Source organism: Elgaria multicarinata, chromosome 3 (assembly GCF_023053635.1).
Source record: "Elgaria multicarinata webbii isolate HBS135686 ecotype San Diego chromosome 3, rElgMul1.1.pri, whole genome shotgun sequence".
NCBI classification, from domain to species: domain Eukaryota; kingdom Metazoa; phylum Chordata; class Lepidosauria; order Squamata; family Anguidae; genus Elgaria; species Elgaria multicarinata.
The window spans coordinates 31,760,724-31,786,871 of NC_086173.1; the positions used below are offsets into that span (position 1 = coordinate 31,760,724).

The window sequence follows — 26,148 nt, forward strand, 5'->3', positions numbered from 1 at the left end:
TCCATAATTAATTCTGCATTGTATGTTGGGGGAAGGGTAGGACCCTTACAGCTCTTTGGTTCAACTTGTAACTCAGAGATTGTGGAGGATGTTTCCTGCTCTGTTTGCCCCACTATAGTTAAAGCAGATCCATAAAATTGGATGGTTAGTCATAAACACAGTGGATTAGTCAATATTCTTCAACTTTGTTTTCATAGATATATGTGGAAATAATAGTAACCTTGTGGTAAAGATGAACAACAATGAATGAGAAAAATGTTCTTAATCTATCTGGAGTCTTCAATTGTATCTTCACAACCAAAAAAGGTCTTGGCTACAAGATGGCAGTTTGCAGAGATAGCCACATGATGCATTGTGTACAGGATATAAGACTTTAGAGACCTGCCCATCTTGCTATGATTAAAAATTGCGGGGTAGAGGGAGCCTATCTATGCCACCATGAGCTACTTGGAGGAGAGTTGATATATATATGGCATTTATTACTATGATTACGGTCACAGTGTATATGATGGGGCTAATAGGACTGGTGAATGCCTAGTAATTCACACGTGAGTGTGGTGAATGTGCACAAATTGACAACATCAATGGGGAATTTTGCACATTGTCCAGGCAATATGTAGAATTGCCAACTGATGCTAGACAATGTGAATTTATCTCAGACGCTTTGCACAGCCAGGTAATATTTGTAGCCTCTAGACAAATGTAGCACATTAGCTAGGCAAAAGCCCATGCAGAGAGAAGCAGGCTCCACTAACCAAGGCTCTGCTTTCCCTGACTGAGGTGACACCTGGTGCTTTGGCCAGGGACCCACTGACCATGGATGAGGACCTACTCCTTGACATCATCTAGCCCATGGACCCAAAAATGTTCCCCAACCCTGGGTTAAGCAGCCCTCCTGTAACACTTTCCTATGAAAATTGCCCTCTCCCCAAACAGCTGTTATGTAACAGAAAAAGCCATTAGAGATTTTTTCAAACATGTTTGCATGTAAAGTCTAGTTAGTTGTCCTAGTTCAAAATGCCTGCAGTTTCCTCTTCTGACCTGCAGCTGGATCAGAGTATGGAGGAAAGAACCAGTGCATGATTTGTGGGGCTCTACAATGCACAACAATACCAGGAAACACATGACTACTACAACAGATCTAGAATAAATATACTACATTGGTTAGAATAAATATTCCACTACATTACAATTCAACTACTACATAATATTTTTTCACAAATTACATAAAATTACATATTGAAATTATGTATGGATTACTATCTAATTTACAAATGCATAAAATTATATCCAGATAGTTTCCATCTGGGAATATTCTGAATCCTGCAAGAGAAGAGAGAACAAGAGCTTATGGATAATATAAAATATTGATCTATGTCATAAATATATATTGCATCTTCATAAACATATATTGCATCTAAAATCAAGGAGATTTCTCTATCCTAAAGGCAGTCTTATGAATTTGGCAGCCTATGTCTATAAGCAAAGAGGTGAAATTTTAAATTCTGAGAAGGAGCCTAACATTGAAAGAGATTCATATTGTGCTACTCAATGGTGACATCTACAGACCACTCTGCAAAGCACCGTAACTAGCTCACACTTTTTATGTGTTGCTCTTTATTAGGGCCATAGCTATCAAAAGCTGTATCCAACTACACACACCCCTCAGGAAGTGTCGGAATCTGCTAAGGGACGCATAACTCCTTTCTTAAACCATCCTTTGCCTGTCCAGATTTTTGGCTCTGCTTTGATTGAGTCAGGCAGTAGCTGTCCACTCTCATTCCCTTCACGGTCAGTTCAGTTGGGGACTAGAACTCCATCACACCAGTGGCTTAACGCACTCTCACCACGTCTAGTATCTGGTATTGCACAGCGGGACTCACATGACGTTGTCCCTGTCCTGCACCCTTCTTGCCTCTTTTCCTCCATTTTGGGTATTATTTTGGTGCAGTGGTTGTACAAGGGGCAGATCCCGGCACAGGGTCAATGCGGGAATGCAGGGCACAGGCTTGACAAGTCTCATAATGACCGCCATGATGCTGTAAAAGTCAGGGAGTGAAAGTAAGGGCAATTGAGATATGTAACACTGCTACAACTTGTTGCGTAGAGTTGCCATTTTTTTAAAAAAAAGGTTTTCTTGGTTTCCCGGGGTCCCTCGATATTTGCTTCCCATTCTCACCATCTGACAACAGTGCTCCGATTTTTCCCAGGCAGGATAGCCCGTGTTCACTCTTGCCATGTAACTCTTTTGATTCTACTTCACAGCAGTGATGCTGTGAGGTTTGGGGGAAATCAGGAGGCAAAGTGGAGTCGTATAGACAAGGCTCCGGAGACCAGAATGTCCTCCTCAGCCAGGCCCACACCCGTAGACAAGATGTGGTTGATAAATCTGGGCTGGGGAGCCCATGAAGAGAGATAAAACAGTGACTAAAGTTAGAGAGGCCAGGGGGAGTTGGTTCCCCTATAAACACCGCTTGCCAGAAAAGGTGGCAAACTAGTTGTACATGAGGAGACTAAGGGGGATAATTGAGAATTGTCATCCCTCCTCCTTGGTAAACAGGAAAACGTTCAGAGAAAAGTGTCACAAAAGCAAAATGAAGGCTAGAAAACCTCAGCTGTGAAGTTTAATCCTCAGAGATTTACCTACCGATGTTACTCAATAAGATTTGTGCTATTTGGACTCTATTAGAGGATGAGTTCACTTACACAGCCATTACTCCTTGTCATGTACAGTCGCTCAGTGGAGGACAGAGGTAGGGCCAGGCCTACCATTAGGCAGAGACAGGCCTCTTCTACACCAAGCAAGATATCACACTATGAAAGTGGTATATGATATGTGTCAATGGGCCCCAACAGTTGTCAGTGCACTTCAATACTGCTATAAAGCAGTAGTGTGGCTCCTGCCTTTTATATACCGCTTTCATGGTGGAATATCCTGCTTGGTGTAGAAGAGGCCTTAGTCATTTTGCCTCAGGCACCAGATATTGGGCTACTATTAAAAAGCTGTTAAAATATTTGTTATTTAATCTATTATATTTTTACGGGGGTGGGGGGCACTATTTGAACCTTCTGCCTTGGGCATCAAAATTTCTTGGGCCTCAGCAGAATGAGCCATTTCACCTTTGCTAGAATGACAGAAGATAGTCTTCTCTCTGGTCTCCTAATCTCCTCATAGTGTTTGCTTGTGCAGTTTTTCCCCTCACATGGGCGCACACAAACACAGGTGTTAAAGACCGAAGTTCAGATCATGGCAGAAGCATAAAATTAAAGAAACAAGGGTGGCTCCCTTGCCCTGTATCGTTTTTTTCATTAATCCCAGGAAAATCACAACGAATTATATTAATGGCCCAGCTTGTGCCAGCTGGCATCACGGCGGTTCATATAATGCAGGTCCACTTACCGAGTCCTTATATTTTGCAGAGGTTTCTTCCTAACAGAGGAAATGTCTAATTCCAAGAATCTAGGGATATCTGGAAATCCATAAGCTTCAGACCACAGCAAAGACACAGGCACTTTAGGTCCAAGGGGAATACTTAGTTCTGTTATATCTGTCTTCCACAATGATTCTATCTGTTCACTGCTTGGCTCTCTGTAGAGGAAAAGAAACAGTTATAATCCAAAACAAAGAAAATTCTTTGGAACTAATTACTATTTTGGAGAGAAGTGCAAAGCCAATCCTTATGTTTGTAACATGGGACTGACACCCAGCAGAGGAGGAAAGCCATTGAGAGGTAATTGGGAGCATGGAAATGGCCAGCAGGGGAATGGTTACGTGCATCCCTTCCACACTGAATGTCTCTACGTTAAGGGGAAATTGCGTTGCTTACCCAGGGCTTTGTGCTTCCTGACTCTTTTGAATGATTGTTAGGGGCTGCTTTACATGGGCAGATTGGGGTGACCATGTGCTTTGAATTGAATACTTCCTCTCCCTTCACTTCTATTGACACAAATGGGTGGAAGATCCCATTTTTTTTCTGGATATTGCCACATTAAAAGTGGTTCTTTTCATAGCAGGATTTCCATTGGATACCACAGGAGATATCCTGATCATTGACAACATCATGAAATGGACCCAAAAACTTCTGTGAGTACCAATCACAAATATGCAATAAGTCGCTTGTTTAAGGGAGTCCATTGTTTCTCAGCTTTGACCATCCTTTTCCCTTTCTAAAATAGCTGTTGGCCTCCCATTTAATATTTGTGTATAATGTGCAGCCCATCTCCTGAAGGATCCAAACATTCCAGTTGCATTAAAACTTTACGGTGCCAATTTGGCACCACGTTCCCCCAAATCCTGTGCTTTCTCTCCTGCCGGGTTGCGTCAGATAGTCTCCACACCAAGGAGAAAGCATGGGGTTTATGGCGGTCATCCACCCTCTACCTCCTCCTTCCCTGAGACAGGAAAAGACATAAAGCAATGTAGAGCGAGGAGGAGGAGGCAGCTCAGGGAAGAAAATAATTTATTTTCCTGAAAGGGAAACTCTTGTCTCCACAGCAAGGAAGTGCAGGGCATTCCAGCATCTATTCCACTCACTGGCCCACCCCCTGCCCTCTGGATGGGGAACCGGCGACCAATTAGGGGTCACCATCTGCTGGGAATGCCCCTAAAGCAGTTCTGGAGTGAAGACAGACAGGCTGAAGATCTGGGCTGCCCTTGTTCTGGCTGGAAAAGTTGGGGTAAGTCCCCGACTTTTCAGCCGCACATCTTCAGCTCCTTGCCCTGTGGTGGCTTCAAATCTGCGGCTGCATCATCTAACCAATGCTGTGCAGATTTGGTGACGTCAAGACAGCCTTCAACTCCATGGGAGGTCCCATTTTAGTCCTATTATACTGTACCTGACCACAGCTGAAATGGTGAAATCTTGTGGTTTCTTTGCACTGATCAGGGGGCTTTGGTAGACTTTACGCTTCAGGACAACAGATCCAATGTGGGGCATGTGCATGGTCTCCTTCTGGGTTCTGTCTCGTGCTTTGACCATCAGTAGGAATGGGTTGCTGAGACGGAGTCTAGTGGTCAAGCGGAGCTAGGAGAACAACAGAGAGGGTGAGCAGTCAGTTTGCCTGATGCAAAGGATCATTCAGGAGAGCATCCACCATGCAGCCAGACTGGAGAAACAGGTCAGGAAGACAGAGGGGGCTGAAACTGGTCTGATTCTGGCCAGTACTTGGATGGTAGACTGCCTGGGAAACCTTACTACATACACCGCCTTTGAGTTCCATAATGAAAGACAGATGGGATATAAATGTAAACAACAAACCTATCCTACTATGGTGTTCCACACATGGGGCTATAAACAAAGCACTGCTCTTTTCTTACCCCCACTCTTAAGAGGTCATTAAATACCCTTCTGTGAAGAAAGACATCAAAGGACCCTGCAAGGCAGGCTGCTGGTCAGACTATCTTTTCAAATAAACTCTCCCACCACCCTTGACTCTGCCCTTCTGGAAACCCCAGATGATTGCCGCCATTTCCCCCTCAGTGAAATGAAATGAAAAACCTATGGGGTTTCTGTCACCTGACACAGGAACCACCATGGACACCCACTAACCATCTTACAGAAGATGGTTAGCGTGTGTGGGGAGAGGAATTCTTTTGTCATATGACATGGTAACGCACTGTGGATTATGTTCTTGAGCATTACACAGTGGATTAACGTGTCATCTGAACAGGCCCCAAGTGATCTAGCACATGGGACAATATTACCTGGGTGCTAAAATAGGCAACCAAAGCCCAGATTCAAATTAAATAAATGTGATTGAAGTTGAAGGGAAATGGATCTGAGAGAAAAGCAAGTAGAGTAGCAATATAAAATACAATTGTCTCTACGTAATCTATACTGAATAAATGTAAAGCTAGGTTCTCAAACTCATATGTTAATTCACAGGTCCTCACAAATGTCTGGCAGAAGATCAAGTCACAGGTCCCACCTTTATTCTGTGTAGTGGCAAGGAGAAAGATTGACAGGTAAAGGGAATCACTCCATTCAGAAGTTAGCAAAGGGTGTTTGGTGTAACTCTCATGTAGGCTGGCGATACTTAAGGTGATGGTCAGTAAAAACCTGCTAACACAGAAAGGAGTGAAAATTGGCATGGGGGTGATATTTATTTTCTGCCACTGATATAGTTTCACCAAGAGAAACATTCGTCCTGTGGATTCGGGGGAAAGGATGAGAGTTCTATGCCAGGACTGTCAAAGAGAAATAGAGTAGCCAGTTTTTGGTAGGTCTAAGGATCCTTAAAGGGACATGCACTGTTTGTTCAGCTTGATGTGGCTTGGATCCTTCTGAAGCTCCTTAAATGAAGTTATTTATTCGTGGGATACAAAAATGATTTGGTTTGGACCCACAACTGAACAGTGGGTTCAAAAGCTCACCAAGGAGGCAGTTTTCACTGCAGTGCTGATCCATATATTTAATTTAGGCACAGGAATTGCCATCCCCATAATGAGCTTTCTACTCCCAGTTACATCTTAGCTGTGTCACAAAGCAGAACTCACTGGCTGAATTTGCATTATTGCAGAGGCAAAAGAATTCATCATTGGTTCTATCCCTGCCCTTCGACTTGCCAGTTGCACAACCACATTTTACATAATTACCCACAATGCAGTACAGGTTGCTGTCTCATTCAAACCTGGCACACGGTGCGGCGGGTTTGGCTTTGTACCCATCCCACAACCTCTACTGCAAGTCGTGGGTTGTAGGGTAGGTATGAAACCACCCCGCCACACTGCATGAAGGATTCAGAGAACATGGCCCTCTGCACTGTATCACAAGTAATTATGTAAAACACAGTTGCTCAGTCGTCACATGTGGAAGTGGGGAAAGAATCTATTTATTTATTTATTTATTACATTTTTATACCGCCCAATAGCTGAAGCTCTCTGGGCAGTTACAAAGGGTTCTTTTGCTCCCACAATCATGAGATGCCCAGCCAATATATGAGTTGGAGCCACCACTACTGTAGACCAAGGGTGGGAAAACTCAGTGCATGATGGACCTAGGCCTTAGCTAGACCTACTGGTTAGCCCACAACTGAGGAGGGAAGATCTCGCGATGTGTTTATCGCGAGATCCCTTCTCTGATTACATGGGATGCGCGATGACTTCAGAAGGAGAGGTGTCGTGCCCGCCATTTTTTTTAACTTAAAGGGGCAGCAGCGCACAAACACTCGTGCACAAACGGTAAGTGATTTTTAAAATTTAAATTACTTTCCCTGCTCCCCCCACCCTACCCCCGATGGGCACAGTACTGCGCACCATGCGCGGCTCCCCGCGAGGAATTGCGCGGAGCCGGGTCAACCCGTGGCGCCTGGCCACACGTTCTGCGATCTCAGGCTCAGCCCAGGACCGTGGAAAAACTGGGGCCAAAGTGGAGGGCGAGATCCCGGGGCAAGGGAGGGATCATCCCTCCCTGATCACAGGATCCCCTGTCCGTCATGTGGACGCACAGGGACGATCCCGGGGATCACCCCGGGATAAAGCCCTCTCTAGCTATGGCCCTAGTGTCCATGGTAAAGTTTTCACAATTTGGACAAGGGCTGGGAAATTCACAACCAGGAATGTCATCCCCATAGTAAAAGTAGAGACCAGCTGCAAATTGTAAAGCATCCTCATGGGCTGACCTCAGCAAAGATGGTAATCATCTTCTCAAAGCAGTGCTTACGCTTCTTCTCTACAGCATTCTGCTTGTCTGTCCAGTTCCCCATCACATTTTTCTTGTGAGCATCCATCTTCTCCACTATTTTGTACAAATGCTGGATTTCAGCACTATCTTTAGCCTCCTTTGCAATATCCAACTGAATAGTTAAATTTCGTCTGCAAGTGCGGGACAAGAAGGAGAGAAAAGTAGACAAATGTTTCCTTTACTGCAAATGAACAGTTTGGTCATTTGAACAGAAAATAATGAAACCACTGAGGGATTTAACAAATAATAATTCCCTAATTGCGTATAATTATGTTGCAAGTGCAGTGTACTGGCATGGTAAAAAAAAAATACACAATATTGTTCCTGTTTCCTCCCAACGCTAACATAACCATCTATCTCTTGCAGTGATTTATAAAATACTAGGTGAAGTCCAGGATCCTGCTAAAATAATATATAAAAAGTATAGCTTACATTAAAAAAAAATAATTAAAAGAAGCACCACAAAAATATTATCTGATTTATGGCAAATTGCTGCAAAGCTCATGTTTCTTTTATTTTCTGGGAGAAGGGAAGCTGGAGGATTGGTCACTCTATTAATGTGCATACATATTATGGTACTTCAGTGGTAAAGGAGAGTTTAGACGCTCAGTCCCCAGACTGATGCTGGTGGCCGGCAGGCTCTCTGCTCCTCCTGATTTTCATGTAGTTTTCTTAATATTTTTTAATTAATTGTTTTTAACCAGGAGTCCGGCATGTTGTAAAATGAACAGCTGCACTCCAGCACCATCTTTATTTGGGCCCAAACCAGTTCTTTTGTGTTTTAGAGCTCAGCCACCACCTCTACTTAGGTGTTTGGGCAACTTAGTTTTCTTTTAGTCTTACCAATTTGCCTTCTGGGAAATGAGTATTTTGTGAAAATCCGTGCCTACCATGTCACCATTTTATGAATGGGAAAGTCACACCCCATTTTGTGAGAATGACCAAGACATTCTTCAAAATTCTAAACTGACTGATTTTTTCCACAGTTAGGGTACCCCAGACTTTCCTCATCCATTGTGGTATGATGGGTACTGACTCTAGTCCAGATCTCATACCACACTAAGAGTGCAATCCCGGAGGCTTGTGATTATCGTATGCAGGGTAGGAGGAGCAGTGGAGGTGATCTTTGCTCCCTGTTCTTACACCTTGCATTTGTCGCTAGATGGGCTTTTTTGCTTACCTAGCTGGAGCATTTTGCTGGAGAGGCTTCAGAATAACTCATATCCTGTCCGCTCCAGTCTCCTCCTTCCCCCCTCCATGCATCGAGAGCCCATTCTCCCCTTCTCTGAGGTCCAGTTTGGAGCCAACATGGTTCTTTCCACACCAACTGCAAGGGGAAGGAGGAGGAGGTAGGAGCTCCAATTCCCCCCTTCGAGTTTGGAGCGCTGTCTCCAACTTCAGATTGGGGAATCCAAAATATCCTATTGCCTGTCAGACACTGTCTAGGGGGCAGGGCAGGGCAAAGCTGGTAATAGGCCCAGGCCAGATGGGAAATGTAGGCCCCATTTCAAACTGCTCTTTAAGTATTTTTAAATCAGTTCTAAATACATATGAACTAGAACAATTTATAAAAATCACTTGATCTAGCTTTTTGTGATTGCTCTCAGCCCCATTCATGTGCTCTCTGATGGAGATGAGGGGTGAAGACACCTTGGCTGTCTCAAAATGGAGTCAGTACTGCTCACTCACAGGAGAGCTACTTTGCAACAAATCTTTACCAAAGGGTCCCCCTTTGCCTCTACCAGGGGGACTCAGAGTAGGCGCCCTCAACATCATAGGCCCATGCCAACAGGTCCCACTGCCCTCCCCTCTGCCCAGCCCTGCTAGGGGGCAGAGCATTGCTCCCTAATTTGGAAAAAAAGATGTATGGTGACTTCCTTTATAGAGACAGTAGGAACCCTATGTATCTGTTAAGCCATGCAGGACTAATGCGACAATCCTAGAAAAAAAGGACCACTGAAATCAACGGTACAGATTTCTGAGTAAACATACTTGGGATCAGGCTGTAATGCTTGTTTCATTAGGTGAACCTAACTTTCCCCCTATGTTTTCAACAGTATTTTAGGCCAAAATTCCTGCATCGAGACATTGACATCACATGTAGTAAAATATTCCTTTTTAAGAATGTAAGGTAGAACTACACATTATTGCACAGTAACCAATACCCAGAAAGCTGTTTTCCTCTCATGTGAGAGGAAGCAGTTGTGATGAATAGCAACTGGGAGAGAGATGTGATGGTCAAGGAAAGCTTAAACACGCTACCCGCTTCCCTCCAGTGGTTTTTCTCTTCAAAATTACCTCCTAGAAAATGCAGCTCTTGGTTATATGTCTATGTTTAAAACAGGTAGTTAGACCCACCACTATCACTATGGTTTTGCATAATTTTGCAACTGAACTAATTAATGGTACTTGATAGCTGGAAATCTGTCTTGCCTTTGGAATGTCATAACCTTCATAACCTGGAAAGGGCAGAATAAGGGCAGAGAATACTGAGAAAGAGAGAGGGGATAGCTGGGAGCTTTTACTTGCAGTTCACTGAAACTGGGATGATCATGGAACTATTGCTTTTGAGGAATCTGGTGTAGGCTTAGCAGTTGTGCTGCCTTTTTACATCCAAGAGTCTGGGCTTGTCTTGATGAAGGGTTTACCCCAGGGTGGATTCGCAGTAGCAGCAGGTCATCTCCATGACACAGCCGCCATCCCGAAGCCACCATTGTGAAGCCATCCAGGGGCAAACCCCAGAAACTCCTCTGGAAAAAAGTCAGGCACTTACCCCGACCTGTTTGTCTGCAGAGGCATGTCACAGCCGATGGAACCCCCTGATGGTTGCCATCAGCTGGACAGGGAAGGGAGCGGACCTCTAGGAGCTCAGGAGAACCCTGTGCCTCCTGGTAAATAAATAAATAAATGGAGGGGGGAGGAGAGGAAAGGCCCTGTGTGTCTGTAAATAATTTAAAAATGGGGGAGGAGTGAAACCGGGCCCATTCCTCCCTTCCTTGATTTTTTTATTTTAAAATCTGTATCTGTGCAGCTTCGCAGGTACAGATAAAATAATAATTTAAAAAATGGGGTGGGAGAAGGAACAGCCAGCCAGAGGGAGATCAGAGGAAGGAGAGGTGGTTTAGGCACCCTGTGTCCTTCTCCCCGTCCTCCTCTGGCTACCTCATTCCTCCCCCATCCCTCCCGGTGCTCAGAGCAGCGGCAATGGCCGTGGCAACTCCACACTTGGGTTCCTTTCCATGCAGATGCCGGGAAGGAGTGCAAATGTGGGAGCTGAGGCCTCATTGCACCAAAGTGCCGCCTTCAAGATGGGCTCTGTCTAGAGGTTTGCCCCGAAGTGGATTCGGAGTGGCAGCAGGTCAGCTGCCACCCTGAAGCCATCCAAGGACAAACCTCCTAAACTCCACTTTTAAAAAGTCAGGCACTTACCCCAACTTTTTTTAAGTGGAGGCACATCACCATCGGTTGGAGGAGGACCGGTTCGGGCACTGCGCACCCCTCTCTTCCCCCCCCCCCCGACTTCCCTGTTGCTTCCCCCTCCCATTTTTTAGATTAAAAATAAAATTAAAAAAATAGGGGGAAGGAACGGGGCAGCCAGAGGGGTAGGAAGAGAGGGATATGCAACGCCCGAAACGGCTCTTCTCCCTCTGAGGACAGCCAGTTCGGGCACTGTTCATCCCTCTTCCTCTGGCTGCCCCATTCCAATCCCCCCCCCCGGGTGTGTTTTTAATCTGTAGATGAATGTTGAGAATAGAAACTACACAATTTTTGGAAAACAAAAGTAAGTGTATTATTTGGACAGAAGCAGTCTCATGCAGTAACAATGTTAATGCATCTTGGATTTCAGTGGTGGTTTTTTAAATACTTCTACAGTATTCTAATGGTGTACATTGTCTTATATAAAATTCTTCACACTGCACATTTTGTGTGATTAAATCCTCGTTTCCAAAGATAAAATATTATGTAGGAGGTTTTTTTCCCCGGTGTTTCCGCAAAATTTCCAATGTTTCTGTTGGAAAAATGGGGAGGGAAACACCTCTCTCCCTCAATATTTCCTCTTTTTCCCCCTGGACCCTCACATCTCTAGCCATAACAATACATCCTGTCGGTCTTTTCAGGTGCAGACTGGTAGATGGGTGATTGGCCCGTCTTCCTTTCTGTCATACTCTTTCAGGTTACTTTAGTGGCAGTGGGCACCAGGGCCCAGATTCCCAGTAGCCTCATATCTGACTAATCTTACCTGGCCTCCTGAAGATGGCAGTAAGCCATGTATTTCTGGAAAAGTAAAGCTAGCCTCTCTACATTGTTCTGTAGTGCTTGGGTGATGATTTCTTTGGTTTTGCTGTACAGATCCGATGGCACATCAGCCCTCTCGCTAGCTTCCCTCAACAGCTCCAGGTTTTTCCTCTGAGCTTTCACATTTATTGAGTAACGCTTCTCTGTGGTAGCAACTCCGGGACCCTCCTCAGCTTTGGAGAACAGCTTGGGGAACCACGTGGTCTCCAGCTCCAAGTCGTCTTCGTCATATTCAGCACTGTGTGAGGGGGTCAGCTCTGGGGTGGTAGAAATATGCCTTTCTTTGGGGATGGGAGTAACTCGACATAGCTTGGCCAACTGGTCAAGATTAGTGCCTCCCACCACTTTCAGCTTGGGAGCCAGGGGCTGCTCAGCCTGTGGCATCTGCTGCTGCTTCTCCTGCAACTTGCGGTTCCGTTCCTGCCACTGGTGCTGCTGCACCCGCTGCTGCTGCATCTGCCGGTGCCAGGTTTGCAGCTGCTCTTGCCACCGCTTCTCCCAGAGGCGCTCCAGCTCTTGCTGCCGCTCCTGCTGCTCCCGCTGCCACTTCGTATACTGCTCCTGCTGCTTCAGCTGCTCCTGCTGCAGGGCCTCCATCTGTTCCTCATGATGCGCCAGCTGCTCCTGCCACTGACCCTTCTTCCTCTCTTGCTCCTTGTCTTCCTCCTGCCAGATGTGCTGCTGCTCCTCGTGCCGGCCCTTGAGCTGGCTCCAGTGCCACAGCTCTTCCGCATGTTCCCCTTGCAGTTTCAGGTGTTTCTCGTATTCCTGCTGCAGCCGCTGGATGTCCTCCTGCAACGTGCCCTGCTGCTCCTTCTGCCGCTGCCGCTGACCCTGCCAGTACTGCTCCTGCTCTTCGTTCTCCTGCTGCAGATGATGCCAGTGCTCCAGCTGCACCTCCCACAAGCGCTTCTGCTCCTCCTGCTGCTGCCGCTCCTGCTCCCACTGCTCCCGCTGCCTCTCAAACAACTGCTGCCAGTGCTCTTCTTCCTCGTGCAATGCGCGGCGTTCCTGCTGCAGCCGTTCCTGCTCCTCTTTCAGCCGCTTCTTCTCCTCCTCCAGCTGCTCCTGGTCCCAATGCTGCCTTTCTTCATCATCCGACTTCCATGAACTCTTGGTTCCCGTTTCTGTCTCTTTCTGCTGTGGCTCTTTGCCTTTACTGACCTGCTCCTCTTGTTCTTCAGAAAGCTGTTCTTTCCTCTGCTTTTCCCTCTCCTGCCACAACTCCTTGACCTGCTGACTGCTTTCATCAGGCAGATGCAGCAGAAATGGCTCTTCTTCCTTGGGATGTGAAGCCTTACCCAAGTCTTCTTCCTCCCCTTGTAACTTAGGTAGGACTTCATCCTGCTGCGATAACCCTCCTTTTTGATACTGCACCTCCTGCTGAGCTTCCCCCATCTGTTCCTCTTCTTGCTCTTCCTCCTGCCATGACTTCACATACAAGGACTGCTCTGGTGTGGTTGGTTGCTCCTGTTCTATTCCGGGAAGACTCAAAGAACTGCCTAAGGATTCTTCGGACCCCACAGAACAGATTTCAAAGGAAGACAGAGGAGTAAGTGTGGTTTCCTTTTCCTCTTGCAATTCTCCCATACTCTGTGTTTTTCTTGCCCACCTCTGCCTCTTCAGGGGGGCTTTGAGCTTCATCAAGAAGCATTCTTCCAGTTTTTTGTCTATTGCCTGAAAGAACTGTTGAGCTTGTCGGTCTATAGGCTGCAATTTTATTGATCGCTTTGAGCTGCCTGGAGGACCTTTCTTTAACTTCTCTAGCTTGTTCTCTAAGCAAGCGAGGATGGCTGTTTGAAATTTTTGCAGTGCTGAGCGTGCATCCTGGCCAGAGGGTGCTTCTTCAGCACTTGAGACACTCTGCTTTTCCCCCTTAGATGTTTGTTCAGCTGTAGAAGGAGGCAATGAGGAGCTTTCTACAGTGGGCACTTGGTCAAGTTTGTCTACAGGGAGGCTCCCATCCACTTGTCCCGGCATACTGTCTTGATAGGTTATGTCCAGTTCCTCAAAAACATCTTTAATAGCCTCTGCATCAATCACACCACCTCTTTCCCTGACAGTCTCTTGCAACTTTGTCCATAAACCACGGACGGCACCTTCTGCCTTCTCTACCTGCTTTGGCTGCGGCACATCTGCTGGCATTTCACCAGAGAGACTCATTTCTTCCTTTTCTTGGGTTTCTTTCAGCCTGTCTATTAACTGTTTCTGTGCCTGTACCTGATCAGTATCTTCTGTTTCAATGGCTGCAGCCTGAGTTCCTTCAGTTACTTTCGATAGGCTTTTGTCTGGGGACTCTGCATCGCATTTCTCCTTGCTATCTGGAGCTGTCGAAGGACTTTGAGCCAAGTTGTCTCCCAGGAATTTGTCAATGTCCTTTACACTGATGGTCGCTACAACCTGTGTGGGCAAGGGTGGGGGTTTCAGTTCAGATGAACTACCCTTAATGTCATGGGCACTAACTATTAAAGATTTTCGTGATGATTCCCCCCCAGCCTGGGTGCCGGCTTGAGTGCTTTGTTCAGATGGACCTGGTGACATCCCTTCTCTGCGCATACGGGCTTTCATGAAAATGGATGCTTGTATTTTTTTCCATTCGCTGAACTTTGAGCCCTCTCTGGCCCCTTGGGCTGCTTTCAGTTTGTCAGTAAGTTTTTGTTCTTTTTCTTCTAATACTTTCTGCGCTAGCAAATTTTCAAGAAATTCTTTATCCTCTGCCAGCTCTGCTTCCGATTTGTCAGAGGATACTTGGGCTAATACTACCTCTTGCAATGTGTCCTTCTCTTGGTCCTTCATGTCCCATTTAATTGTGCTATCTTGAGGTTTTTCTGTAAGGTGGGTCACAGATTTGTCTTTCTTGGAAACACTGCTGATACCTTCAGCCAGCTGCTGCTCACCCAAACTTTCCTCTTCTTCAGTTTTCACAGGTGGCAACTTTTTAAACCCAGCATGGTATTTTGTAGGTGAAAGTTCGTCCCTCTTGCTTCTCGCTTTGTCGCTATCTGGCTGAGATTTTGTGAGATGTTTGCCTGATGAAGTCCTGGGGAAAGAGACTTTACTCATCACCATTGCTCTCTCATTTGCATCATGTAACTCCCTTTGCATCATCTCGTTAGTGATGAGGAGTACCTTGCACCTTTCCTCAACACTTTGGATTTGCATTTCCAGTGCAGCCTTTTTTTCCAGGGCCATTCGCAGTTCTCGCTGCATGTTGACAATTTGGGGGTCTTGCTTTCTGTTATCTACAGAAGTGAGGTTTTCATACTTAAGTTTTAAGCCACGGCATTGCCTAGTTAGAAGGCTGAAGGCCTTTGTAATGTTTGCCACCATAGTTGCAATGTACTTGATGACAAAAGTTTCTGCTTTGTTGAAGAGTGAAGAATCTACCATTTCCAGGATCATGTTGTTGATGTCTTCACTACGGGTTAAAGTAAGAGGTTCATCTTCTAACATCTGCTCTGTTGTCATAGGCTCACCTTCTTGAGGTACAGCTGCCACTTTATCTCTCCATGCCCTAAACAAGCCAGTTCTTGGAACTGAGACAAACAAAAAGACAAACAAAAGTAACTCAGTAGTAAAAGACCAAGCAAGCTCAACATCCCAAACATAATAAAGATACTTCTGCTGATTGTCTCTGAGCGAGTGCAACAAGTAAACCACACTAGAAGGCTGGGAAGGAATAAGGTGCTTTGGGATTCAGGACAGACATTTTTGGGGAGCAAAAGCTCCTCAGAAACCAGCCACCAAGGGCTCATCCACATGGGTGCTTTGCCGCTGGATTGCTTCGGAGTGGCGGCAGGTGATCTACATGACGCAGCCGCCACTCCGAATCAATCCAGGGGCAAAGCCCCGAAGCTCCGCACTAAAGAAGTCAGGGACTTACCCTGCCTTCTTCAGATTGGATGAAGGCTCCATGCCTCTGCTGAGCCTTGTTAAGGAAAAATATATAAAATTTAAGGGGGGGGGGTTGGAAATCACTCCAGGGAGGGAGCACCCCACTCCTCTCCCCTTGTCGTCGTCCCCCATTAGCTGTAAATGCGATCCTTCGCATTTACAGCTAAACACACACACACACACACACACACACACACACACACACACACCAGCCCCATTTTCCCACTTATCAGAGCAGAGGGGGCACGGATGCTCCCTGGCACACCCGGACCAGCCTCATGAGTGATCAGGTGGGCAGCATGGTGGTGGGCAGCGTGGTGGTGGGCAGCGGCAGGAAACCCTCAACTGTGCTCCTTCCGGTGTAGAAGCTGGGAAGGAGCGTCAATGTGGCTGCGCTGCAGCTTGTGCCACCGGGTGCAGCATTAACAAACTCGTATAGACCAGGGCCAACACTGTCAGCCACTAAGAGGAGTACACAGGTAGCAGTCTTGCACAGATCATAAAGCAGGGGTGGGGAAATTCAGCCTCCTGGGGTCCTAATTTGGCTCTCTTCAACGGCCATGCCCAGATCAGGGGTTGGCATGGGTGGGCAGCTCCTGAGGACACAGAGGCTCGGAATGACCCATCCCTTCCCTAGCTGCCACCGCTGCCGTCATCATTATCAAGGTGCTGCATTGTCCTTGCCCACCTGGCCAGACCAGTGGCTCCCCATTTTAAACACATTTTGAGTGGCACAATCTGAACCCATCAGACACTGTTTTTTTCTGAGAGGGTCACGGTCAATGAGGGCACAAGGCGGTCTTTATGTCACTTCTGTGCCTTCATTGGCGGAGTCATGCCCCAAAGGCAGTGTCTGGTTAGTTTAGATCGCTGCCGCTCAAAACTTAAGTTAAAAAAAAAACTCTTTTAAAATCATGCGCTTGGTCAGGTGCCATGTACTTTGCCAGCAGGGCTGTCTGGAGCAGCAGGAGGAGCGTCACTGTCTCCACCATCCCCAGGTAAAAAAAAAGAAGAAGGGTGCATGGTCAGTGGGCTTTGTTAGGTGGGTAGATATAGGGCTGCGGCAGGTGGGCAGACAGCGGTGGCTTGGGGGTGGGAGGCTTCCGCGGGTGGACAAGGTGCTGCAACAAACAGGTGCAGCAGTAAGACTTATATGGCTGGGGGCTTCAGCTGCGGTGGACAGGTGGGCGCACAAGAGGCTGTGGCAGTTTGGCAGGTGTATTGGTGTTTGGGGTGGTTGCGGTGGCAAGTAGGTGGGTGGGGTCTTTGTGGGGAAACGCTAAGGTGTGTTAGGGGCTGAGATGGGTGGTTGGATGTGTTGATGGGCAAGTGAGTGGCTGGGCCCAAGTGAATGGAAATCTGGCAGTGCCAAGTGGGAGACCTTGTTGGGGTGGGGGGGCACATTGGTAGAGTCTAGTGCCAGCCCTCCTTTCCCCAACCACTGATCGCTTAGTGGTGTCTCAGCTTTTGTGCCAGTTTGTTCTTCATTCTAAAAGGCTGGAATTTCTCTCCTAAGGCTTAGTAAGAGCTTAAAGCTAAAATATGCTGGTATGTCTTGGATTTTTGGTCCCACCTAGGTGACCCTATGGAAAGGATGGCAGGGCTCCTGTGTCAGCGGGTTTCATTTGTATGCAAGCAGAACCTGGTGAAATTCCCTCTTCATCACAACAGTTAAAGCTGCAGGAGCTCTGCCCCCTTGACCAGATACTATCCTGCATTGAGCAGGGGGTTGGACTCGATGGCCTTGTAGGCCCCTTCCAACTCTGCTATTCTATGACTCTATGATAAAGAGGGCAGGGCTCGTACAGCTTCAACTTGTGATGAAGACGGAATTTCACCAGGTGCTGCATGCATTCAAATGACGCCTGCTGAAATTCCCTTTCCTATGTAATGGTTAAAGACACAGGAGCCCCCTGTCCTCCTTTCCATAGGGTCACCCTAGTCCCACCCCTTTTGCCTTTGGACTCCTGGAATGTACCCAAAAAAAACCCTTCTCCAAAATGGAATTTCGTCTTCAGGCTGAAAGAGGTTCTCCACCCCTGCCATAAAGGGAGCAGAAGACATGTGCAAGTCAAGATATGAAAACTGAAGGAGACTTGCACCTCCCCTAACAGCTGCCTCACCCTTTGCAAACTCTGATAGTGGCTTAATTGCCGAAGACTCTGGACTTTGCTTCTGGGCTTTGACATGGGTTCCTTGCATGGCTGATCTTTGCCATGCTATTTGCTCTGTCTGTGCTTTGATTTCTTCTGTGAACAAGCCAAATATAGGCCTCTGCTTCTGATGAAACCACCACTTTCTCTGCCAGATTCCGCACGGTTAGGTACCTGACTTCCGTCTTGGCTTGTTTTTCTCTTCTACGAGTGGGCGGAATATCTTGATCAGACGCTGGACATTTGCTTCAACTGTGGTAATAGACTTCAGGAGACATTCCTCCATCTCATCAATCATGTCATCACTGGGAGCCACTTTACTCCAAAATTCAACTTTTTTCAGCATTTCATCTAGGAAAATTATTTAAACTTGAATGAGATGGCAGAGAAACACCCATTATGCAGAATTTAAAAATTGTCTTTCTAAAAACAATTTCAAATGGACCAGTCCAACAATCAATTTAAGTGGTTAATTTCTCCAGGGCATCATTTTGTCCTTATATTCTGGAAAGCCCATGCTGGTTGAACCATAGGTCAGTAGTTGAGCTCACGCTTTGTATGCAGAGAGGCCCTCAGATTCAACCCAGTAAAAGGGTAAGGCGGCAAGTGATGGGGAGGACACCTCTCTTTGCCTGAAATCTCGAGGGCGACTGCCAGTCTGTGTAGACAGAGCAATGGGGCCCATTGGGCAGGACACCTAAAGGGAGGTGGAACCAAGGAGTTTATTTATTTATTTATTTATTTATTACATTTTTATACCGCCCAATAGCCGAAGCTCTCTGGGCGGTTCACAAAAATTAAAACCACAATAAAACAACCAACAGGTTAAAAGTACAATTACAAAATACAGTATAAAAAGCACAACCAGGATAAAACCACACAGCAAAATTGATATAAGATTAAAATACAGAGTTAAAACAGTAACTCTGTTGCAGTAGACGGAGCCACCTAGAGCAGGAGTTCAAAGCAGAGGGCAGGGGGAACCCGGCCACAGTTGGCTGTACGGTAGCCTGCCCAGAAATGCCAGCCCTCTCTGACACAAAGCTAAACTAGATACATAAGTCACTTGACCCGGTGGCGGTATAACGCACCTCCCTATAATCAAATGCTTTCAGACTAGTGGGTTTTTCATGTGCACAGCTTATTGACTACAATATATATCCAAAATGCACTCTGTATCTATCCCACATTAACAATATTTACAGGTAGCACAAATAATGTGAGAGAAGATCAAAGGGACTTTTTTTAGTGCATCATACAGAAATGTTCTAAAAGGCTAAACTAGCCTTTCATGTGTGCATGTGCTGGGGGGGGGAGGGGGAGACAAGCCACCTGGAATGCAATGCAAAGGTGTAAAGAGGGACAGGATCCTGCAGTAGCCATAATTAAGATCAGAGGAAGAGCCATGCTTGAACAGACTCAAACACCGATCTATTCCATCATATTTTTTTTGCATAGTACTCAACATAGTACTCCCATGGAAAACTCACAAGTGAGATATGAGTGCAACAGTAATGTCCCGTTGGTGTTTCCCAGCAACTGGTACACAGAGGCATACTGTAGTGGAGGTATTAATACAGCTATCATGAGTAGTAGCCATAGCTGTATTCTCCATTAATGGATCTAAATCCCTTTTGGCCAAGTTGGCAGTCATCACTACATCTTGTAGAAGCATAATTCCATAGTTTGACTATGCACTGTGAGAAGACAGGCCCGGCCTTACCATTAGGCAGAGTGAGGCACTTGCTTCAGGCAGCAGATGCTGGGGCGGGTGGTGAGTTTTGGCAAGTTTTGGAAGATAAAAATGTGCATGCCCTGCTGCTTGCCATCTCCCCTTTGGCTAGCCTGCTGTCCTCAGGTATGGTAGAAGACCAACTGTCCAACCGGTGTTGATGTAAAATGTAATTGCCAGCCTGGTTGGCTTCTGTACGTGGAATAGGGGCGTGTCATCTTGTCCATTGGAGGTTTAGGCAGCAAAATAGCTTGTGCTGTATGTGAAAAGGTACTTTTTGTCTATCTTGAATGTCACACCATTCACCTTCATTGGAGGACCCTGGGTTCTAGTAAAGGAGAAAAGGAGAAAAACTACTTTCTCTCTCCTCCTGCTATGCATAATTTAATACACCTCTATCATGTCGTTCCCCTCCTCCTCCATTTGCCTTTTGTCTAGGCCTCAAATATTGTAACCTTTCCTCAAAGAGTTGTTGTTTCGGCCCCTTGATGGTTTTGGTTGCTGTTCTGCACCTTCTCCAGCTTGACCATATCTTTTTTGACATGGGGTGGCCAGAACTGTACACAGTATTCCAAATGTGGTCATACCATAGATTTGTGTAAAGTCATTATGATATTGGGAGTTTTATTTCCAATTTCTTTCTTAGATATCCCCAACATAGAATTTGCCTGTCCCACAGCAGCAGCACACTGAGTTAACGTTTTCATCGAGCTATCCACCTCAACCCCACATTCCCTTTTTTGGTCAGTTACTACCATTAACGTATATGTGAAATTAGGATTTTTTTGCCCAAATGTGTAGCACTTTACACTTGCTTATATTGAACTGCACCTGCCATATTAATTCGCATCCCCCCGTCCCAATATCCTTTTGCAGCTCTTCCCTGTTGCTTTAACCTCTCCAAATAATTTGGTGTTGTCAGACAACTTGGCCATAACACTGGTTAGCACTAACTTCAGATCATTTATGAAGAAGTTAAAATGCAATGGTCCTAGTAATTGGGTGACCTCGCAGTTTACATCCCTCCATTGCAGAATACTCCATTTATCCCTATTTTCTGCTTTCTCTTTTGTAACCAGTTAACAATTCATAAGAGGACTGTTTCTTTTATACCATGCCTGCTAAGTTTGCTCAAAAGTCTATGGTGAGGGACTTTATCAAAAGCCTTTTGATAATCCAAGTAAACAATGGGCACGTTCATATGACACATCAACTTTTCATGGCTGACTAGCCACACACTGTGGGTTGTTTTGCAAAGAACTCACAGTATATGGTTGTTGTTGTTTTGCGCCTGACAGACAATCCCCCCCTCCCCCTTGGTCCACCAACTAGCTCCAGCCAGCACCTCAGGAATGTTGGCAGCAGAACCCATCTTGTCTGCCACTGAGCCCCCATCCCCACTCTGATGGCAGTTGGACCACTTTTTTTAAAAAAAATGCTATTTATTTATTTATTTATTTATTTTTGCACAAGAACAGGGGCAGGAAAATGGTTTTGATGATGATGATGATGATTTGTATTTTCCCAGCTCCATTTTATGTGCGTAAATGCCCCCCTTTTCTATTTGGTCATTCGCAGTTGTGCACTTGTGTGTGTATCCAAAATATAGGGTGTTGCCTTGACTGCTCCCTTGTATGTTTGAGCTGTCCAACATACAAAGTAACAGGCAAGTCTAAACTGTCAAGAGGATGCTTTAGCAGCTGTTGACAGTTGCGAAGGGGATCCCCAAAGTTCAAAAGCTTGCCCTGAACTTTGAGGGTGCCCTGCTTGGAATCTCCACTTGTCCAAGTCCCCAGCAACTGTTTTTACATCACCCCCTTTTTCTCAAGAGATTGCTGTAGAAGCCATTACTGCAATCTCTTGAGAAAAAGGGGGTGGGGTGAAAGAAGAAAGCAAGAGGCTGGGATGGGGGACAAAGTGGTCATGGAGCGCTTAGCGTGGGCAGCAGGATGTTTTGTGGGAAGGAAGCAAGGTTGGGATCTCTCATTTCTTTGCTTTTGATGTGTTTTTGTGTGTCTGGGGTGTGGGGTGTGTAGATTTTGTCTAGTTTGAGTATGGAGGTGTGTAGATATTATCTGGATTCAATGCGGAATCTGAGTGAGAGAGATCTGTGGGTTCAAATAAGTGTTTGCTATTGCCTGAAAGATAAGCCACTATGTGCGAAACCCAAGAGTTCACATCTGAACAACAAACCATGGATTCTTTTTCTGGGTTGTTCATGTTTAATAAACCATGATTTGTTAGCATTGCTGCATTCACACATCACAAACAACCCAGCACTCAACAACCCATACTATGGGTTAGTGTTTTGGGTTAAGCTTTATTATGTACCATTTTGGGTGCCCATTGAGAAAAAGCAGTATATATTTTATTTAAAAATGAATATTAATATATATTTTCCCTTTTCTATCCGTGTGTGTGTGTGTGTGTGTGTGTCTGTTGGCGGTTACAATGGCTTACAACCCTGCTATTGACTCTCAGCTGCTTCTGTGGAGCCCAGTATAGTTTACATGTTCTTGTGGTTTTCCAGATGTTTCTGAATTTTGTCAGAGTATCCCTTCCTACTTCCAGCATCATAGAACTTACTCCAGGCTTTGAATGACTCCAGTACTATCTGTAACTCCTGTGATTTGAACTTGCTGTCATCTAGTGCATCAGTAATATGAACTAGTAAACGAGACCGACGACTTCTCTCTTCCCACGTTTGTGAGATCTGGTACTCTTTTTCTATGTCAGGGTCAATGTCATCATCCTTTTTGTAGCGTTCATAGGCCCGGTTGACATTGTCCAGAATGCGATAGAGCTTCTTAGAAACCTCCTGTAAGGACAGAATGAGGATGAATGCAATAGGAGGGCAAATACAGAAGGTGTTCTAGGAGCTCACTTCTCAGTTATGTAACTCCCTTCCCTCTGCACCATTTTCTGGAGCACTTGCTGGGAGCATTGCAGCAGGACATTTTTAGTTAGCCTAGCTTCTGGTGGAAACAGTGAACCCTTAAGGAACTGGGATATTAGTAAATGTTTCAGTCTGATCTTATTTGTGTTATTTGTAGCATGCTACCTGCTCTGAATCCTAAGGGCATTAGGGTAAACATCTGTATTAATAGATAGATAGATAGATAGATAGATAGATAGATAGATAGATAGATAGATAGGACTTTTTCCAAAGAACTAACAGTGATGGCTTTAAGACGGAATTGGATAAATTAATGAAAGATAGGTCTAGCAGCAGCCAATAGTCAAGATGGCACCTTCAGATTCAGAGGTGAGATGGTGTACTTATGAATATCTCTTACTTGGGAAAAACAGCAAAAAAAAAGTCTATTGCCTTTGAGTCCTGCTCATAGATTTCTTGTAGGCATCTGATTGGCCACTATGGGAAGTGGTATGTTGGGAAGATGGATCTTTGGTCTGATCCAGCAGGGCTGTTCTTATGTTCTTAACAGCCAATGGGAATCATTTTTACATTGCAAGCTCTAGGGAGTAATGCAACAGGCTTGATAAAGATACGGAAAGATCTAATCTGTTTTTTAAATCAGTTATTGCAGAAGTCAGGATGAACCCACTTTTCCGTTCTTACCACCATTTCATTTTCTCATTGAGGTTTGGGCATGCTCAGCAGGGCCAGCCCAAGACATTGGCTTCCTGAGCAAAGCAGCAAATAGCACATCTCCACCTCAAGCTGGTGCATATTGCCCAAAGCCAGTCAAATTATTTTGGCATACATGTCGGAAAATCCCACAAGCTCCTCTCCCCTTCCTTGGCAATAAAAATACAACAATAATAAATTAAATAACTAACAATTTGCTTCCCTTTTATGTTATCTAGAACTTATGATATCTAGATAGCCTGAAACAGCTATCTCATTCTCCCTAGTAAGGTCAATCCTGATGCTCAAAGTGTAAGAAGAATTGTGTTTACCACTGATCCACCATGATGGGTCCATGGTGGAAACCGGGATATTCTGTTGCAAAGGGCTGTAATACTTGGCCTCCTCATCAATCAACTTCTCCAGGGCAGAAGTTCACATACCTTCTTTGCTCTTTCCAACTGTGTCATCTCAATTTTGTCCAACACATTCCTCACTGAAGGAGGGATTTCAACCTTGGGAGTAGGGTAAGAGTCAATTTTGGTCACAACTTTTGGCTTAGTTTCAACATCAGCTTCTGATTCACATTCACTTCCACTTCCTGATTTTGATGAAGATGATGACGATTCAATGGCATCTTTTTTGGGAACAACAGATGGCAGCTTTTCCCATGCAACAAACTTTTGAAAATCCATGACGGTAGCACAGAGTGGGCAAGATAAGTATCCTTCTACTGTGTTAGGTTATTACCTGGGCAGGAAGGGGAGGGGGAGAGACCTAATTTCCAAAAGGTTTAGTTTTTCCTGTTGTTAAGCAGAAAAGCATCACCAGGAGACAAGCAGGTTCTGTTTATGTAGTTGATGTCACAGTTGCCATTCCATGGCTTCTAAACCATGACATCACCAGGCAGACAACATCCATTTGCATATAAAGAAGACCCAAGGAAATTGATAGTTCTACGCGCTGAATAGGGAGTTCCACATGCAACATGTCCCAGAATGCAACACTGAACTGGAGAGGTAATGCAGTGCATTGCTTAAATAATTCAACAGTGGACTATTACATTTCCAAGCTTGACTAGAGATAAGCTAAAAAAAGGTTCTCATACTGTATCTCAGCAGTAGAGAGCACGTACCTCATTTTAAATCCTTGTTTGTGTTTAATACATTCCCCTGTTCTTGAAGAAGCTAGTGTGTATGTGAGTCACTGGGTTTCTTCCACTAGATATCCTATTGCCAAAATCAAAAGGTTCTTTAACAAATGTGTATTTTGAGAACATGCACAAGGGTGTACAAGTGTCTAGAGGAACACATTTGAAAACAGAAGATATTTTCTTATCTTATTTACAATTAGCTCAGAAATATAAATGTGAATTAAGACATCAGTGCATGTATATGCAATTTCATCACTTATTCATGGATGTTTTTTTGGACCAAATGGGTGTGCTTTATCCTCTTCTCTGGTCATAGAATGTGTTTTAAAATTTGTTGTAAAATGCCAACACAGTAATTATAATGAGTTCAATGGGAAGTAATCTCAGATGTAGGATTGTAGCTTTAGGAACTTGAGTAAACTTATATGGAAGGGGCTGCACAACTGATCCCACCAAAAAAACTATTTAGAACATACAAGTTGGGACCCATGAGGAAGTGTGTGTGTGTGTGTGTGTGTGTGGATAAACTGTTGGGAAATCTGTATACTATGCACAGCACTGTTCAGCTGCTGATTTTTTGACCATTGAGCTTTGGGATTAGGTGAGAAGAAAGCTGCTACTCTACCACAAACCCCTCCCTTATATTGAGAAATCCAGTATAAGGGAGGGGTATTTTTACTGTTCCCTCTTTGTTGGAGCCAGGAAGTGTGTGTGTATGCCACATGGCAGTCCCAGATTTAGGAACAAGCCAAGGAACCATGTCTTAGGGCCTAATATTATGAGGGGCTCTAAATATGTTGTAGATAACTAAGATGCATTATAATTGAAATTACTTTGGCTTAAATGTTGGAAAGTCTGCTGTGTCCTATAGTGTATAGGGTGATCATATGAAAAGGAGGACAGGGCTCATGTATCTTTAACAGTTGTATTGAAAAGGGAATTTCAGCAGGTGTCATTTGTATATATGGGGAACCTGGTGAAATTTCCTCTTCATCACAACAGTTAAAGCTGCAGGTGCCCTGCCCTCTTTTAAATCTGGTCACTCTAGTATAGCTCCTGCACCTTTAACTGTTGTGATGAAGAGGGAATTTCACCAGGTTCTCCATATATACAAATGGTACCTGCTGAAATTCCCTTTTCTATGCAACTGTTAAAGATACAGGAGTCCTGTCCTCCTTTTCATATGGTCACCCTATCCTAAAGCAGAGTTGCCTTATATAGGGAAAGTGTGGCAATACAGCATTTAGTATTGGAAGCAATAAATACAGGTTAGAGTCAGTTTAAAAGAAGTTCAAATCAACTTAATTAATACTTTAATATTAATTATTAAAGGTGGTACACTTTCATTACCCTTTCTATTATAATGTAATACACTTTTTCCTCTTTATTTTTATGGTATGGGGCCTCTGAATCTTGACATGGTTTAGGGCCTCAGCATGTCTTAATCTAGCTTGACTTCATGGGATGCATCTCTGATGCTAATTTTATTTTTTTCTTCAAGGGTATTTTAAGCTATTAGATGGCTTTACTCCTTTCATAGTTGAGAGTACATTGGGAGCAATGAATTGGGATTGGAAGAAGCACTTTCTCACATATCTTAATTAACCGCCCTCATTCTTAGCTTCAAAGTGGTCAAAGCCCTTAAAAGT

The 26,148-nt window shown here is 44.9% G+C and overlaps 1 protein-coding gene across 1 annotated transcript; it reads right to left on the minus strand.

Moving 5' to 3' along the window:
- Nucleotides 1-1,268: 1,268 nt before the first annotated feature.
- LOC134395305 (trichohyalin-like) lies at nucleotides 1,269-24,041 on the minus strand. The gene is made up of 8 exons (XM_063121458.1): nucleotides 23,790-24,041; nucleotides 22,344-22,575; nucleotides 18,200-18,376; nucleotides 11,923-15,514; nucleotides 7,621-7,813; nucleotides 4,837-5,024; nucleotides 3,401-3,589; nucleotides 1,269-1,323 (listed from the first exon to the last, which is right to left on the minus strand). Exons 1-8 carry the CDS (start codon nucleotides 24,039-24,041, stop codon nucleotides 1,269-1,271), a joined length of 4,878 nt encoding a protein of 1,625 aa, XP_062977528.1.
- Between the last annotated feature and the right edge of the window lie 2,107 nt (nucleotides 24,042-26,148).